Source organism: Chlorocebus sabaeus, chromosome 4, assembly GCF_047675955.1.
Source record: "Chlorocebus sabaeus isolate Y175 chromosome 4, mChlSab1.0.hap1, whole genome shotgun sequence".
Classification (NCBI taxonomy): domain Eukaryota; kingdom Metazoa; phylum Chordata; class Mammalia; order Primates; family Cercopithecidae; genus Chlorocebus; species Chlorocebus sabaeus.
The window spans coordinates 42,247,653-42,266,191 of NC_132907.1; the positions used below are offsets into that span (position 1 = coordinate 42,247,653).

Sequence of the window (18,539 nt, forward strand, 5' to 3'; positions counted from 1 at the left end):
TGAAAACATCTTTTACCTAAGGAACCCATTTATTCAACAAATATTTATTGAATGCCTATTTTGTGCCAGGCACCCACCCAGTGATCTTTTTCTACCAACCTAAAATACCTCGGGGAACACTCTGCATCTTATCTGTGGCTGGGACCCACAGGACAGCCACACTGACTTTAGGAATCACCTGGTTACATCAGTTGATGCTTATTTCTGGAGAGATTGGTCCAGAAGGATACTGGAAGGGCAGACAAACCCTTCGCCTACTTCCTCTGCCGGGTTTGGGTTGCCTATTTCCTCTGCCGGGTTCGGTTCAGCCTTACCCTCTCAGTTCAGTGTCACTCTGTGCTTGCCATCGAGCTTCAGCCTGTCCCCATTGGAGAGCAGGGGTGGGTGTTGGCTGTTGATTATATCTGAAAGCACATTATCATGGGGTTACTGGGTCACTGTAGATATTTCTAGGATTTTGTACATAGGTTGTTAAATGGATGTTTATTTTGTCATATGCAGTGTTGAGAGGTATATGTGGATTTCAAGATTTTCTTACTTAAATATTTCTTTAGAAGTTCCTTATTGAGGGTAATGATGTTTTTAAAGAACATAGAACATTCTTTATATTTTAAAAGAATCATGCCTTCAGTAAGTAGGCTTTATTCTAAGTTTGGAACTGAGACTGTTATGCTTTTAAAGTCTACAATAGAGGCCGGGCGCGGTGGCTCAAGCCTGTAATCCCAGCACTTTGGGAGGCCGAGACGGGCGGATCACGAGGTCAGGAGATCGAGACCATCCTGGCTAACACGGTGAAACCCCGTCTCTACTAAAAAATACAAAAAACTAGCCGGGCGTGGTGGCGGCGCCTGTGGTCCCAGCTACTCGGGAGGCTGAGGCAGGAGAATGGCGTAAACCCGGGAGGCGGAGCTTGCAGTGAGCTGAGATCCGGCCACTGCACTCCAGCCTGGGCGACAGAGCCAGATTCCGTCTCAAAAAAAAAAAAAAAAAAAAAAAAAAAAGTCTACAATAGAGAGGTTAAGGAGTTAACCTGGGACATGCCAGAACTGGGATGGAATGGCCTTGAAAGATTTTAGTGCATTGTACTTGACTTAGATAGGATCTTTCCTGACCCTTGCTTACTTAGGAATGGCAGAGTTAATTGGTGGTTCAGGTATTAAGGGGCTACTATCACTCTGATATGTAGCTTTTCCATCTCTGTAACTTGTCTTCAAGTAACTGGAAGAGTAATATATATAAAAAAAATAGCCTTTAATCAGATTGCCTGCAGTGTTTCATGGTCACTTTAAAGCCATGACTTTGCATGATTGCTAGGTAAGTTCACTCAAGAAATAGGAAATACAAATTCTTTATGTTTCAAGTATTTTTGAACAAGTGGTAAAATGAAATTGATTTTTATCATGTTTAAATGAAAGTAACAGCAGATATTCAATGAGTGACTTATTTTGTGGATATTTTTGTCCTTTGGATATGATGTATAGAGTCACAATATATTTTCATCTTTTTTGAGAAATTAGTGATTTAGACATCTTACATAGTTACTGAGCACCTGGTACAGTAAAGATCTCTTAAGAATGATTTGTGTGATGTAGTTAGGTGGACCATCCAGCAGAGGGCGGTAGAGCCAGGGCCATAGCAAAAGTTACAGTGAAGTTGTGTTTAGGAACTTGAGTCTTAGATTTAATTTTGCATAGAATCAAAAGTTCAGTTTAGTAGCCATTTTCTTTAAAGTCAGGCTGTAGTGGTTCCTAAATGAAAATTAGGCCCTGATTTTGTGTAAGACGATGTCCAATCTTTGACACTTTAAAAGTATTAAAAGATGATGAGGAAGGAGTTTTTAAAAATGCAATTTGTAGTTTTTAACAAGTGATGTAGAATAAATAAAAGTACTTTTTAAAAAGTAAGTGTAAAATTATTTTCCAGTTAATTCTATGGGACAAAATGATTGCTTTAATACAGGTCTTTTGACAGCATTTCCTAACCTGCTCCGTGAAAAAGAAATAAAACGTAGTGCTCTTTTTCTGTAACACTTTACTTTTTGAAGAGATGGCGGACGGGGAGTCTCATTATGTTGCTGGCCTTGAACTCCTGGGTTCAAAGGATCCTCCCTGCCTCAGCCTCCCAAGTAGCTGCAGTTCCCACACTCAGCTCTCCAAGATTGTATTTGAATGTGAGAGATATAGCAGATGCACTTATTGATGGTTGTGCTGCAGTGAGCTGCCCTCCTGAGACGGCTCAACACAACTGCGATGGGCAGGGAGGCATGTGAGACAGCACTGCAGACATGAATGGAGATGCTGGTGCATCGCTATTTATGGCAGCACACACCCACTTTCCACCCCATCTGTGCATTACTCTGCCATCTGTACAGCGATGGCAGTCTGTGCGCCCAACGTGTACTTATTTTATAACTTCAGCACATTTCTTTCAGCATGCTCTTTAAAAATATTTAAACCCTCCTGCTTACTACTATTTTTTAAAAAAAAAACAACTATGCAGATGAGTCTGCTTTTGCATATTGCAGCAGTTTGGCTGATTTTTTTTTTCCCTCTCTATTCAAAGCACACATTTTATTTCAAGAGGTAAGTTGTGCTTTAGAGCTTTAGAGCAGTGCTTCTCAACTTCAATGCAATATGACTCACTTGGGGATGCTGTAGAACTTCCAATTTGACTTGAATCGTTTTGAGTGGCCCCTGAGATCTGTGTTTTTAACAGGCTGCAGGTGGTGCAGCACCGTCTGTCCATGGGCCACACTTTGAGGAACAATGCTTTCTGCTGTCTCAAAACTTTGAAGGCAGTTTAAGAGTCCTACAAAACATCCTGTGGTCACTGCTAGAAACATAGACTGGACAACTATGGCGAATTATAGCCTCAGTCTTCTTAAATTGAGTCTTGGATGTGAGCAAAGTGAATGTATAAGATAAAAATAGTAAAATATATAACTTGTAAAAGCCCAAAGAAAATAACTTTATTTTCCAGACAATTGTAACAATATTCAATAATGTGGCATGAAAAGAGTGGCTTACAATTAATGGAACTTTTCCATTTGTTATACTTGTATATGAGAAAAGCTATTAACTAGTTTATGTTGACAACACTTTAATTTTTGTTTCTCGTAAATCAAATGAATTCTGCCACTTTTTGTACAAACATGCATTTATTTTTATAGTTTTTGTGGAAAGTAAAGAGTCAAAACACATTTAATCAAAAACATCAAACACATTTGAACAAAGACTTATCTATTATGTATAAAGGAAAATATCCAAGACAATTTCTTTAAAATATACACAATTCTAACATAGTTACGCAATATATACATTCATATTTTGACAATCTGCCAAAATAAACAGGTACATATGAAACTATATTTACATAATGGCTACAGTTTCAGTCTTTAGAGTTCAAAGAAATAGTTAATATTTTCACTTATTTCACACTTTTCTCCCATGTTTCTCATTCACCTCTAGATTTTAAATTAACTTTTCAAATTGGTTAAAATGGGTATGCATACACAAAAGGGCATAGTCCTACAAAGTTTTTTTATATAATTGTTTTATGTGTGGAAATTGAAATATGAAAGATGCATCAGGGATCTCAGTTTAAGGGATCCTGCCTTCTGTATGATGATGTCTTAATTTTTGAGATTTTCATATATTGGGTTATAGCTATATATCAGGACAGGTAAATACATTATAAAATTATACTCTTTATAACAATTTTTAGTATAATCACTTGTGTGACTATAATAAATTGGCTTTATTTTCTTTATTCTTCACATTTTGAAGATAATTTTTGATAACTATTTTACAAAAATAACATTGCTAGCTAGAAAAATTTCTGTCCAGTTAGGAGTTCTTATTTTGCTGCTGAAATGAGTGATGCACAATTTTAAATCTCTGTAGTTTCTTCATAAGTTATTTTACTATCTTACTATTTTATAAGCCTTGTGTGGCAGTCAAGTTTTTACCACATTCTATAGACCTTGTCTGTATACCATTTATGGAATGGAAATTTGAATTTGACAGCTTTTATGCCCTCTACTGACTTTTAAAGCAAAAATATTGTTGAATAGGAACACATAGCTTTTATTTAAAAAATGTTTTTCCCCTGAATTTCTTGTATGAATACTCACCTTTGCTTAAAAGTGCTTGAGAAATACTGCCCCCCAGGAGGCATTTGACAATGTCTGGAGACATTTTTTGATTGTCCTGACTGCAGGGGGAGGATGCTCTGGCATCAAGTAGCTAGAGGCCAGGGATGCTGCTAAACATCATACCTTATAGGACAGGGCTGCTGTCCTACAGGGTACAGGACATTCCCTGCAAGGAAGAATCACCTGGCCCCAAATGACAGTAGTGCCCAGGTTGAGAGACCCTGCCCTGGTGTGATAAATGGTGCACAGACAAGTGGCTAATGGTTTATAGTAATTCAACTACTCCCTGTAAACAGTGTAAACTAGGCTGATTACCTAAGGCAAGGCTAACCAAAGCTTTCAAGTTCTGTATATGTATGTTTAGTACTTATTTAAGAAAGTACTCACCTAAAGAAGGTGAGACAGTAAAATAAAAGGAAGGATGTGCTATAATTCTTTGTATAGCACATTGAAAAGCTAATATTTGTATATACAGTACTAACTCTTTTTTTTTTTTTTTTTTGTTTAATGGAGTCTTGCCCTGTCGCCCAGGCTGGAGTGCAGTGGCACGATCTCGGCTCACTGCAGCCTCCGCATCCCAGGTTCAAGTGATTCTCCTGCGTCAGCTTCCCGAGTAGCTGGGATTATAGGCACCTGCCACTATGCCCAGCTAATTTTTGTGTTATTAGCAGAGATGGGGTTTCATCATATTGGCCAGGCTGGTCTCAAACTCCTGACCTCATGATCCACTGGCCTCAGCCTCCCAAAGTGTAGGGATTACAGGTGTGAGCCACTGTTCCCAGCCACACTGTTTTTTTAAATAGTCATTTTTTTTGAGACAGGGTCTTGCTATGTTGCTTAGGCTGGACTTGAACTCCTGGACTCAAGCGATCCTCCTGTCTCAGTCTCCCAAGTAGCTGGAGCTGCAGGCACACACCAGCATCACTAGCTGTTAAATATTCTTTATCAAGTTAATGACTAGTTTCTCTAGTCTTTTTTTTTTTTTTTTTTTTTTAAATAAAATTTTCGTTGGAACAAAACAGCGAATTCTCACAGCTGTTAAAAGAATTGGACTCTGGCATACCTAACTAGAGAATACCATGCCATTTTTTCTATAAAACCCTGACATTTTATGCCTTTTTTTTCTTGTTTGTTTTGTGTTGTCAATTACAAAGTAATTCTGTAAACAGTACAGATAGCCCTGGACTGCCAACATAGGGGCTGGGCCAGGGCAGTCAAGGTCGTCCATATGCGCATGGGCAGATAACCTGTTTTCCTCTGACGTTTTTTCCCAAGTCAAATTCTTGGAAGATCGTCTATTTGTATTATAGAAATCCAGACCATAGACTTTTAAAACTAAAAGCATCACTGCTGAACTCCAGCTCAGTCTTCCCATTTTAAAATGAGGACTCTGAAGTTTATGGAGGTCAAGGACTTGTCCAAAGCTTTAGATATGTAGTGTCTGTGCCCTTTTCCTCTAAGTTTCTCCTAGAGAATGTGGGGGCTCAGGAACAGAGAAAATTAGGTGCGAAAAGTAGAAATGGGTGGTGTTTCTCAAAGTGTGGTCCGTCTGCAACCTAGTGACTGGGGCGCCTGTTAAAATGCATATTGCTGGGCCTTATCCCAATCTGACCAAATCCTCTCAGGATCTACCTTTTGAACAAACTTGCCTAGGTCAAATTCTTTCTTGTGGAAGTTTAAGTTCTTCAGAAACAAGACAGCCACAGAGGGTGCACCTGCCAATTTGGTGGCTTCCAGTGCCTCATCTGTAACTTCTCATGAAATCCTGAGATGTTTTACTTTACATTGTTTACATCCCCTCGCGTTCCAACATTTAGAAATTCACTCGAGCTTATTTTTCTTACTTGTTTAGCACTAAATGAAAATAGCTTCCTGAAGGTAAGGAGGTAATATACAGTAATTCATGCAAGTGTGTAAATTAAACAGGTGACTTTTCCCAATACCTAATGCACAGCAGCTGTCCTGAAGGAGTGGGAACTTTGGATGAGGGGTAAAGGAGGGGATAACTTTGGACCAGTGGAGAGAAAGTCAGGCTGTAGAGGCCTTCTATAGTAATGGGACCACCAGGAGGTGGGAGAGTGGTTCAGTAAGGGAGGAGGAAGGTTGCCAAAGAAATACTCATCTTTCAGAAATTCACTAGGTTACTGCCAGTCACCCAAACAAGTCCTAAAAGATAACTGTTGTGCCTCCTAAAAGAGAAAGGAAATGTCCTCCATTTCCTTCCTCTGACACAGGATGGGCCTCTAGCAGATGGGATTTTACATAAATGTTATATTCTGGGTTTTAAACAAAATTTTGTGCCTTGGTCTCTATATCGCCCCCTCTCCTAACTTAAATGGACATATAAGAGGTATACTCTAAGCTCAGTTATTCAAGCATGTTTTGATCATTAGAGCAAGATGGGGTGTGGAAGGGGCAGCCGTGCTCTAAAAGGAACCAACAACAAATTTTACCTAGTTTATAAATAAAATTATCACTTAGAAGTATCATCTGTGGCAACTTTGGATGAGCAGCATAAATTGAAAAGCAACCTGTGTTTTTGTTAACATCAATAGTCATTAAAATATACACAAGTGGAAGTACTTACATATCAGGCACTTCCGCTTTTGTTGTTGCTGTTTAAAGACAAGTATTTTAAAGAAAACAGTTTTTCCCCTTAAAATCTGAGAGTATCATATTTTTCTTTAAAAGTTATCATGCTTGGAAGCATTTCATGTTTCTGACAAAATGCACATTAGAATGTAAACTCTGGGCCAGCCAGTTTAAAGATTACTTTTTCTCCCCATCATATAAAATAAGTCTTTTACCCATTATATCCCTACCCGCTCCCCGCACCTCCCCAACCCCCCACAATATCTGCATGCCAAACTGACCTGCAGTTTTCTCTTAAAATACCAGGTTAGTTTACCTATGGCATGATAAAAAAAAAAAAAAATGGGATTTAAAAAGAAATCCATTTACGCAAACAGCAAACTCTGGCTGGGATGCTGCCAGTTCCCATTGCAGGTAGGTCTGCTGGTTCAGCTATTGAGTTCTGTGGTCTCGTCAGTCTCATCTGGATTTTTGGTCATCTTTTCATATTTTCTTTTGAAGAAGCCGAGCTGTCAAGGTGATGATACAAAAATGTTACCACCCGTGGCTTATTTTGTAAGGTGCCTCTGACTGCCTTGGCTGCGCACGTCCTCTGACACACCTCTGGGAATCCCTGAGGCTCTGAAGGGAGGTGTGCAGACTGATGACCTGGTATCTGTCACCCGCTAGAAGGAAACATCTATCTAGAGAGCTCAGCTGCATTGCATAAAGCTACATTTGTCACCGTCTACTTATTTGAAGCTGAACAAAACATGCAGGGCTCTGGATAAAAGGAAAGTTTAAAAGAAGATAAAATCCTTACTGGTTGTTTTTAATGACATGAGTAAGAAATTGTAAACAAACTTGCATTTCTTTTCTCCTTGTGATAGAGAAGGTACCATATAAAACCTGAGGTTGATGTTTTGTAAGCAAATTCAAGGCTGGCCTTCAGGAGCCCTGTATTTTAAAATATGAAGCTTTTCTTACCTTCCATAAAATTGCAACCAGAGCTAACAGCAAAAGGATTCCAGCAATTATACTTCCTATTATAACTCCTATTGGTACTTCGGCTTTCTCATCAGGTTTCATTATCATCAGGGGAATCTGGAAATGTCAGTTTACAGTTAAGTTATTTTAATACCACAAAAAAAGTGGGGAGATGGTCTAGTCCAATTCTCTCGTTCTGTAAGTGAAGGTCGACAGCTCTAGAAAGGTGACATGATTTGCTCATGATGGCGTATCTCAAACACTGGCAGAACAATTTTAGAGAAAATCCTCCTGCAAAGTCCATCCAGCTAAAAAATACAACTTTTCTAGTTTCCCCCCTTTAACTACATCACTGTCTTGTGGCTACTTCATGCTTGAGAATCTCAGATGCTTATTTTACTTATGAAATAGAAGCTTCCATTTCTGGCATACATTCAAATCAGGTGAAAGCATCATCAAGTGAAAGCAAACAGCTTTGGGGAGAGGAGTCGAAGAAACTCATTAACCCAACTTGATGGTGATGAAACCACAGCTTTGTATTGCGTCTAAAATACTAGTTTCACTTAAACCTCATTCCAAGTTGATATTGTTGGAAAAGTAGAAATAGTATCTCAAGGGACAAGTTGACCTTTTCAGTGGGAAAGTTGTCCTTGAGGCTACTTAGGATTCTTTATGTCTGCTTCCTGGCAATCTTTGAGATGCTGTAATGGAATGGCTGCCCTGAGTTTTAACAGGAAAACCGTATATTCAGTTTTTAATTAATTAGGGGAAATTTAATTAATTGGGGAAAGAGTCTCAACCATTCTCTTTAGAAAATATTCCTAAAGAGCTATATATAGAAGCAAAAGAAGGGGATAATATGTGTTTTATTTACTTGATTTAACATTAAATTGCAGTGGCAAATGAGCTGCTTTTTGTCATATAATTTATGGGCTGCACTAAACTTGCAGCTGACCTTGGCGACTGTATTTCTTTTCATTTGTATCTTCAAGAACTAAAATATAAGGCTTGATAAATTTATGAATAAAGTGATGATAAATTCATGTAGCTCACTGCTTTATGGCAGTCATAAGCTTTCTTCTGTCTTTTCCACAGCTTTCTAACCCAAGGAACCACAGATCCCTATGGACCCATGACTATAGCATTTTGTGGATCAGATTTTTTATTTATTTATTTTATTTTATTTTTATTTTTTTGAGACGGAGTCTCGCTCTGTCGCCCAGGCTGGAGTGCAGTGGCCGGATCTCAGCTCACTGCAAGCTCCGCCTCCCGGGTTTACACCATTCTCCTGCCTCAGCCTCCCGTGTAGCTGGGACTACAGGCGCCGCCACCGCGCCCGGCTAGTTTTTTGTATTTTTTAGTAGAGACGGGGTTTCACCATGTTAGCCAGGATGGTCTTGATCTCCTGACCTCGTGATCCGCCTGTCTCGGCCTCCCAAAGTGCTGGGATTACAGACTTGAGCCACCGCGCCCGGCCTGTGGATCAGATTTTTAAGTGGGCTAGGGATTCAAATAAATATAACAGACACTTAGAACATGTGAAGTTATTATTTAGGTTAGATACCTTATTCAAAAATTTATTCAAATTAATGTTTAGATTAAAAAAATGTTCATAGACACAACTGAGTAATATTAGGCTGGTGCAAAAGTAATTGCAGTCTTTAATATTAAAAATACTTTTTCTTTACTTTTTTTTTTTTTTTTTGAGGCAGAATCTGGCTCTGTCATCCAGGATGGCGTGCAGTGGCACAATCTCAGCTCACTGCAACCTGTGCCTCGCAGGTTCAAGTGATTCTCCTGCCTCAGCCTCCCAAGTAGCTTTGATTACAGGTGTACACCACCACACCCAGCTAATTTTTGTCTTTTTAGTAGAGACAGAGTTTTACTATGTTGACCAAGCTGGTCTCAAACTCCCAACCTCAGGTGATTCACCTGCCTCGGCCTCTCAAAGTGTTGGGATTACAGGTTTGAGCCAATGCTCCCAACCTTTCTTTACTTTTAATGGCAGATACCACAATTACTTTTGCACCTAGTAATTGGCTTCTGTTTTTTATTAGTATTGCTCAGAGAAAACCAATAAAAGAAGAATCTAATGGGTTTGTTAAAATTGTTCATTTGAATTTCTGATTAATATATTTAATACTGCTTTCTAAAAAGTGTTTTCAGTGGAGTTTCACATATTGTCTGAACACTGTTTTTCTAAAGTGAGCTTTTAAAAAAAATCTATAATACTTCTCCCCGATGCTAAGTTCATAGCATTTTGAATTTGAAGCCCGCATTTCCTTTGGCTCTATTTCTGATTTTCCAGGCCCTAGTCTCTGAAGAGAGGGTGTGGGCTTTCACTGAGGCTCCTAAACCAGAGGCAGAGAAGTAAGCTCTGTTGTGTGGAATCATTTTTCCCTAGACAAGAGTGGGGCCCCAGTGCTGTGAGCTTCACTCTCAGGCATGGAGTGAGGAGGCCCAGAGTTCATGGGGTCATAACTTTTTGACCAAGTCTGTAGGCTGGAGCAGTGGACTGAGGCCAACTGCCAAGCTGGCCTTGGGGGCAGACTCTTAAACTGGCTTTCAACTCCTAACACAAGCATTGGGAGGAAAATGCTTAGGGCTCTGCCAGCAGATTAGCTGGGCATGGAAATCCCACTATATCTAAACGTGGCACATTCTAACCAGAGATTTAGTGCAAAGGAAAATTATCTCATGCCAGCTTGTGGAACAGAGAGCCTTTGTTTTCTGTGAAAGTACATTTCTCTGTAAAAGCTTTTTTTAAATTTTTTTTTTAATCAAGGGGAGCATTTATAGTCCTCCAGAACGTAAGATCTAATGAATGGACATGCCACACAGTATCAATGTCTAGTTGTAAGGAGAACTATTTTAAAAAACCCTCTAATAAATGCATTATTTATTAAGCATGCTTCAGTACCTTTCTTTAAAAATTATTCAAAATACAATTTATGATTTAAATAAGCATAATTAGGTTTTCTGGCCTAAGCTCCAGACCATTTGTGTAAGCAGGAGGAGAAAGGAAGAACTGGTGCTGCTGGCTTAGTCATGAGAAGAGACACCCTGGAGTCCCAAACAACAGAGCCCCTTTTGTTGTGCTTCTCACTGGATCACCACTTCTAGGAAAGCCAGCTTTGCTGACATGGGTGGGGGGCATGGAGGAGGGCAAGTATAGCACTGAACTTTTTAAGTAGCACACACCCTCGCCGAAATCTCAACATAATAAACATCAGATCTTTAAAGTTTTAGTAAGATGTTTCTACATACATGTAGGTGAGAAGAGTGACTATTCCAGGCTTTTAGAAATGGAATGCCCATCACAGACCCTGAGGCTCACAAGGAAGGTGTGATATGCTCACCGTAACAGTGTTATCTTCGATCACGTATATCTCAGGGTTATAGGTGTTGATTTCTGCAGCTGCCGTTAGCTGTACTGTCTGGAACGTGGACTGGAACATAAAGGAATATGTTTTATCCTAGCAGCAGAAAATGTAGAAAAGCTGGCATGCTTATGATTTATGTATTTATTTCCTGGTGGAATGTGACAAGAGCAAATAGTTCTGAAGACTTGTCCAGAATCTGTGTGTGTTTAAACCAGTGCTGTGTAACAGGACTGCCCGTCAGAAATACCTAGGGTAATTTTAAGATATGTAGATGCCTGCACCTTGCCACCACAAATCTACTCTTTGGGGAGGGATCAAGACATAAGTGGGTTAAAATATCTCCCTGAGGAGATCTGAACTTGAGAACTGGGTTGAAACACGAGGATTTAAAAATGAATTTAACTTGGAAGATCATAGCTCAGATTTTTTTAAAAATAAAGTTTATAACATGAGAGAAAATTGTAAACTTGGCATCTTTGTATACTTACCTGAACAAGTCACACAATGGAATGGAAAACCGACATTTAAAAGGGAAGAGAATTTTCCTTCTGGGTACATGTGTGTAAAATAATACTGTTTGAAAGTGCACTTGAATTTGACCACCCATGGCCCTGAACTTTTCGGCTTGTTATATCACATCAGTATAACTTCAGATTTCCTATCTAAGTGTTTCTATCAAATAACACTTAATTTGGGGCAGGTATGTAGGAAGGATATTTTATGCTGCTGTTACTGGTAACTTCCTAATTCAAAATAACTTTACATTCATTCCTCCATCTAGTTACAGAAAAGAGCCTAGTTTTCAGCCAGGCACAATGGCTCATATCCATAATCCCAGCACTTTGGGAGGCTGAGGGGGGTAGATTACCTGAGGTCAGGAGTTCAAGACCAGCCTGGTCAATATGGTGAAACCCCGTCTCTACTAAAGAATATAAAAAATTAGCCGGGTGTGATGGTGGGCGCCTGTAATCCCAGAGACTTGGGAGGCTGAGACAGGAGAATCACTTGAACCCGGGAGGCGGAGGTTGCAGTGAGCTGAGATCGAGCCACTGCACTCCAGCCTGGGCAACAGAGCAAAGCTAGTCTAAAAAGAAAAAAAAAAAAAAAAAAAAAAAAAAAGGTCTATTTTTCAATAGAAACATTCTTGATGTGTCTATTTCACTATTTTCTCTATATTAGGTCTGATGCTACTGTAAAGTAGAATGCAGTGCTCAGATGTTAGAGCTGCTTTCACATGCTGTGGCTACTAGGACTCAGTTTTTCTGGTTTCTAAGGCACGTTATTGGACATACTCTATGAGGTAATTTGCTAAACAATATCTGGGAGCCAGAAAGACTGTATTTCCAAAAACTGAGCATTTTATTTCCTTTCCACTGGCTCAGTCTCTGGTTACTGTTAATTTTCTCAAGATAGATGACTGGATCAGAAATTAACCATGCTCACCAATCTCTTAAACATATTATTGGGGGAAACATTAAGAGTATTGATAATGGTTTAAGTTTAAGAAAAAAACTGGCAGTTAACGTAAATACTGGTTTCATAATCCCCAAAGACTAAAGATGAAAGAATTTTTCTTATAGCATTCTCAAAATAGGCCCTTCTCACAGGCACACAATATCCTACTTATTAACACAGGGTTAATAAGTAGAGGTAGGCATGGCACACGCATCTGGAGAGTGAAGGAACGCACCTGCTAGCATTCAAGAAGACTTCTCCTTACAAATGGCAGCAACTCTATCATCAATTTGGAGGCCTGATCAATCACTTTGTAATGAAATTACTTGAAATGTTAAGTTGCCTTGCACTACATCAGAGAAAAGGTAGCAACAAAAGGCAGTGCATCAGTGGGTTCAGATACAGGAAATGAAATCCGTATTTCAGACTGGACCTCCTAAGTGGTCCGAGAAACATCCACTTTGCTGCTTAAATTGCTGGAAGCAAGGTGAGGATAAACATTTGACTTTTCATGAAGGAGGAAGATATGTAGGACTTGACACCAATCCTTGTATGTCACTTGACATACCTTGACATCTCAAGGGTGTTTCCTTAGTTTAACCACCATAGCCACATTAAAGTGGCATAAATACTACACTTTCTAGGAAGTTTGCTCCCAGAAATAAACTACTGCTTCTGAAGATCGTTGGGAAGGTACTTTAAAAAGTCTCACAGTTAAAATGATGTAGTCTTAAACTCGAGAAAATCCAAATGTGTTTTACAGAGCTGGCATGCATGCATTTTGATGTGCAACAGTCAGTGTTCCTTCCAGTTGGCAAAATTTGCTCTGAAAACATTTGTTCCTCAAATCCAAGGAGCCAAGAACCAATGGAGCAAAACTAAGCACCACACGGCAGCAGCTGGGAAGGTGGTACAACTAACAGCACTCTTCACATCTTAAAGGACCTAGAATTGTCCTGAAGGCTTGAAACAAATGTAACTAACAGGAAAACAAAGTAAAAGCAAGCAAGCCAGAAGAAATATTCAACCTCTCACTTCCCCATTCCCCCAATTCTGCATTTTTTCTAACTTTTACTATTCATTTTTCTTCCATGTCTTTATCCAAGAATATTACTTATATTTGACTCCAGGGATGAGTTTGGAGGGTGCTGAGTTCTCCAGTTTTATAAAACTGTATAGCAGGAAGTGTGTTTATTGAAGAGATCATGAAATGGTAAAAAGAAAAAAAAATGAGTAGCGTTTGACTGTAAGCACCTTGGGAACAGATTTATTTGTTAAAAAGAAAAAAAAAATTTAATAAGAGCTACAAAGGTCCCCAGGAGGTTTCAGACTAATTTCTGTTTTTCTTCCTCAATTGGAGCTCATGTCAGTAAAAGGAATGCTAGCCACACAAGCAGTCCAATTTAAGGAGGCCTGTGTATCCTTATATTTTTTCATGCCAGACTGAAATTCTGGCTACCAAAATCCCTGCTGAAAGCAAATATCACTAGAGCAGATTCACAGTTGCCATATGGAAAAACAACAACAACAACAACAATGACATTGTTTTGGCTTTTTCTTCAGACTTTTCATGGGAATTGAGATGACTTAGAAAATCATGTGCCCATTGGGCTCTTCCATCAGGGAAGGTAAAACAGGAGAGCAGGGTGATGACCTGGCTGTAATATAGGAAGACGTATCGTTATGCTAGATTCATCTACTGGGTGGTTTGAGATCAATCATACAATTAACTGAGAGCTCAAGGAGTGAGACAGAGCACAGGCATTTTGATTTGGGTGTGGCAGAGGAGACTGGGAAGATGGAGAGTGGGGTAAGTCCTACAGCGGGACAAAGCAGGCTGCCTCTTGTAGCCCAGGGCCTCAGAGATGACCTTGACACCATTACCATCGATGTGGTAGGTCGCATGGAGTCTGAGAAACACCCTTTCACAAGTACCCCAGGCGACTCTGAGGCACTGTGACAAATTGGATGAGCATTGGAAAGGGATGGAAGTGTGCTGCCTTCCAGGGTGAAATGCTCTGGGTGATTTGGCCACTGCAGACGTTAGCCAGAATACTTATTTTGTCAAAGGGGAAGAACTTGTCAGTGCAGCCTTACATTTCCTTGCTGTTGATAAATCGAACAAATAAAACTTATACTTACTGATGCAAAAGTCCCGTTCCAAATTCTTGTAGTCACATTAACAAAGTATTCTCCTTTCATGTGAAGGTCTTTCAACCAGCAAGTAACATTACTACAGGAAGCAGTTCTGCAGTTCTTATAGTATGGAGTCAAAGGTAAAAGGGAGAGAAAGTTAGTAGGAGTTAAAAATAAATGCTAAAATTTTAAAGACAGATAAAACCCAGTGCTGGGATGCATCTAGGGAAGCAGACAATCTCATGAGCTATTAGTAGTTCTAACCCTCCTGCCCTCCTTCAAGGGATTTTGGGACTATATCTCAAAATGTACAAAGTGCACACCCTTTGCCCCATCCATTTCCTGTCTGTATAGACAGCCTCAGGAGATAATCAGCAATGTGTGGAACAAAGTACCCCAAGCCTGTTCATTGCACTACTATTTCTAAGAGTAAAAAGACCTAAAAAACCAACCCCCCCAAACTGTAACTTGTTTATCAACAATGTACTAGTTATATAATTATTAAACATACACAAAATGTACTACAATTTTGTCATTAAACCTAATGATAGACTCCCTAGATTTAAAAAAAAAGTTGACAGAAAGAGGATCAGTGGTTCCAAGGGCTAGTGAGGCAGGTGGAATGAATAAGCAGAGCACCGATGATGTGGAGGGCAGTGAATATACACTGTATGATACTATAGTGGGGGATACATGTCATTTTACATTTGTCAAATTCCACAGCATGGATTTTAACAACACCAAGAGTGAACCCTAATGTAAACTATGGATTTTGGTTGATGATGATACATTAATGTAGTTTCATTGATTGTAATAACTATACCACTCTGGTGCAGGATTTTGATAGTGGGGGAGGCTGTGTGGGACAGGGGGTATATGAGAAACTTCTGTACTTTCCACTCAATTCTTCCATGAACTTAAAACTGCATTAAAAAATGAAGTGATTAATTGAAAATCTATGACATATTGACCTATGTTCCAGGCCAAAAGGTAGCATGGCCCACTTCCGTTACAGCATGCATTTACCTATTTGTAGATTAATACACATTAAAGAAACATAATTTTATTCTTCTGGTTTCCTGTTTTCCCCATCCTTCACAAAATAAAACAATTGCAATCAAAGAAAACCAGGAGAATTCCAATACTGTTCATAGGGGAGAGCTGTGGTTTGTTTAGGAGTTATTGCTTACTAAAGGTTTACTTATTTCAATATTTAATATGTGCCAAGCACCATGCCAGATGCTAGACTCGTCTCTTTCCCAAAGAAGCAGGCATAGCTTGACAGCAGGAAATAACAAAGTATTGAAAAACAAAGAAGTGCAGCAGCATATTTCACAGCTAAATAAAAAACATCAGTAGTATGTGGAAGGGGGATTTAAGGGGCTTCTCCTCTGTAGCACACACCCAGTTCCTTCACAGCTCTTTGCCTTATTTCCAAAGTGCACGATGCATAAACACAACAGCTTCACATGAGTTTTTCTGATGTCATGAAATCTGGAACTTGTATTTTATAGGAAGTGGCATAAGATAATTCCAGTAACCTAGATTTGAACACGTATTAGGTTGGTGCAAAAGTAATTGTGGGTTTCAAAACTGTATTTACTTTTGCACAACCTAATATTTTCTTAATCTTGACTCATATAAGCATCAAAGTCAAAATAAGTAAGCTCTATGATATCAGTTGGTAGGAGAAAAGCAGCATCCTGATCACAGGTGAAATAAATGAATAAGGGGAGCTTTCACACGTTAACTTGTCCTCACCAATTCTTTGGTGTGCCTGAAATTTTCACTTTTGAAAGATACAGAAGATGTTTGTCCTATTTTCAGTGGATTGATATCTGCATTACAACTGATGTCACCAGCCTATAAAAGAAGAACACCAGATCAGACTTCAGAAAGAAAACAGTTTATAATGTTCCTTTCAACATGTTAGGAAATCCTCCTATCACTTGTAGGGGCCTGGGAAGGGCTGTTAGGATTCTTTCAATGCCGTTGACCTGGCCACACTTCATATAATCGCCAGGTAAACATGAAGTATTTAAATGCTCCTGATGTGAACTGATGAGGTGGGCTAGGTTCTTATAGCCTACATATGATGAGGCAAATCTGTAATAGCTAAACACTGTGAATAATTCAGGGTAATTTTCTCTGGAACATTTTAGGGTTTTGATTTTCCTGTAGCCCCCTATGCACACTACAGGAATAAAACAACTATTGAATAATACAACTGTTGTACTGAAGATGAGCTAGTGTCAAGGGGTTTGGCTAGAGCTGTGCTTGTCAGCCCAGGATGCGTGCTAGAACCACGGGGTGGATGGAGTGGGGGTGGTTAAAGAAAAACCCTAGTGTTGCAAATATCAACAAACAAATTCTACGGTTTATATGGAGAGGCAAAAGACCAAGAACAGGCAACACAACACAATACTAAAAGAGAAATACAAAGTTGGAGGACTGACACTACCTGATGTCAAGACTGAACTATAAAGCTACAGTAATTAGGAGAATGTGGTATTGGCTAAAGGGTAAACAAATAGAATAATGGAACAGAATAAAGAGCACAGGAAAAAAAAAAAAAAAAAAAAAAAAACCCTAGTGTAAGAATTTTATCCCTAGAGATTCTGATTTAATTACCTGGGTTAGGTCTGGGCACTCTTATTTAAAAGAGCAAACAGAGGGATTAAAATGAACAGCCAGGGTTGAGTATTACCAGGAGAAAGTCCAGGCTGGCTGCCTGAAGACCAGCTCCTCACTGCAGCTGTGAAGACCTGCTAAGCTTCCCATACAGGTTCAGCCTCTCACTTCCCAGCCTGCACAGGGCCTGTCAAAGTCAGATCTTCACCTGGCCAAAATGGGGTTTTTGGAATAATTTCTGCCACCTGCAATTCCCTAGACTCAAACATTTGTTTTCTTATAACAATATTCTTCTAATATGAAAGTAACTGCTAGTCAGTTGGCACCTGGGCTGCATAGGAGTTACCGTCTGTTTCCCATCCGTAAAATGTCAGACATGATCACCCTAATCTCATGGGTTATTTCCATCTTGAAAGTGCATATTTTTTAGGCAATTTTGTATTCTTTACCTTGTCTGTTTGCACTCCAGTTAGGTACATCAGTGGGTTCTTTTCTTTGGTATATTGAGGGATGTGGATGATTACAGTTGCCATGCTTACTGGAACACTTCCTGTTGTTACCTACATAGAGAATAAAATGTGCCAGTACTGCAACAGGATGTACATGATGCCAGGAAATTCACCAGTAACCCCTGTGTTGATGAAGGGCAACTATGAAGTGATAAGATTGAGTCCAAATGAAAGTGAGCCATCACTTTATAGTCACACTTCAAGTCTCTGTGTCTCACCTCTTAAAACACATTTATGCCTGAGGTTGCATTTTTTTTGAAATTTCAATCATACTTTGGCGATGACTTTGAGCAGTAGGATATAAGTAACTCCCATATGCTTCGTGTTCCAATAATGGAACAGTAGGCATAAATGGCTCAATGGAAAAAAACTCAACATCTACAATGTTAATGGTTAAGTAATTTGTGACTTGCAAGACATGTGGTATAAATGGTTAAAGTGCCATCTGTGGAGTTGGGATGCCAGGGTGTGCTGTCCCAGTCTGCTGCTGATTAGCAGTGTGGCTAGGGCAAGGAACTTGACCTCTCTGTGCTTTTCTTATTTGTAAAATAAAGATGATCAGAAATTCAGTAGGAATGTGCTGGCGCAGGGCACTTGTACAGCATCTGTTCTAACTGGTGGGGGTTTCTGTTCTAATTGGCCAGGGCTCATACCCTACTGGTTATTTAAATATTTTAAATAACATCCCTGGAAATAATACCAAGCTCAAAACTG

At 39.3% G+C, this 18,539-nt stretch overlaps 1 protein-coding gene across 2 annotated transcripts in view; it reads right to left on the reverse strand.

Annotated features, from left to right (window-relative positions):
* Positions 1-2,939: 2,939 nt before the first annotated feature.
* The window catches only part of ITGA2 (integrin subunit alpha 2), a 105,753-nt gene continuing 90,153 nt past the window's right edge, over positions 2,940-18,539 (reverse strand). For both annotated transcript variants that reach the window (XM_007972162.3, XM_037994654.2), the window contains 6 exons: positions 17,766-17,876; positions 16,447-16,548; positions 14,692-14,805; positions 11,071-11,160; positions 7,712-7,828; positions 2,940-7,254 (listed from right to left, as the gene is read on the reverse strand). In XM_007972162.3, coding sequence (XP_007970353.3) covers positions 7,174-7,254; positions 7,712-7,828; positions 11,071-11,160; positions 14,692-14,805; positions 16,447-16,548; positions 17,766-17,876 — 615 coding nt within the window. In that variant the 3' untranslated portion in view covers positions 2,940-7,173. The remainder of the gene's footprint in view (positions 7,255-7,711; positions 7,829-11,070; positions 11,161-14,691; positions 14,806-16,446; positions 16,549-17,765; positions 17,877-18,539) is intronic.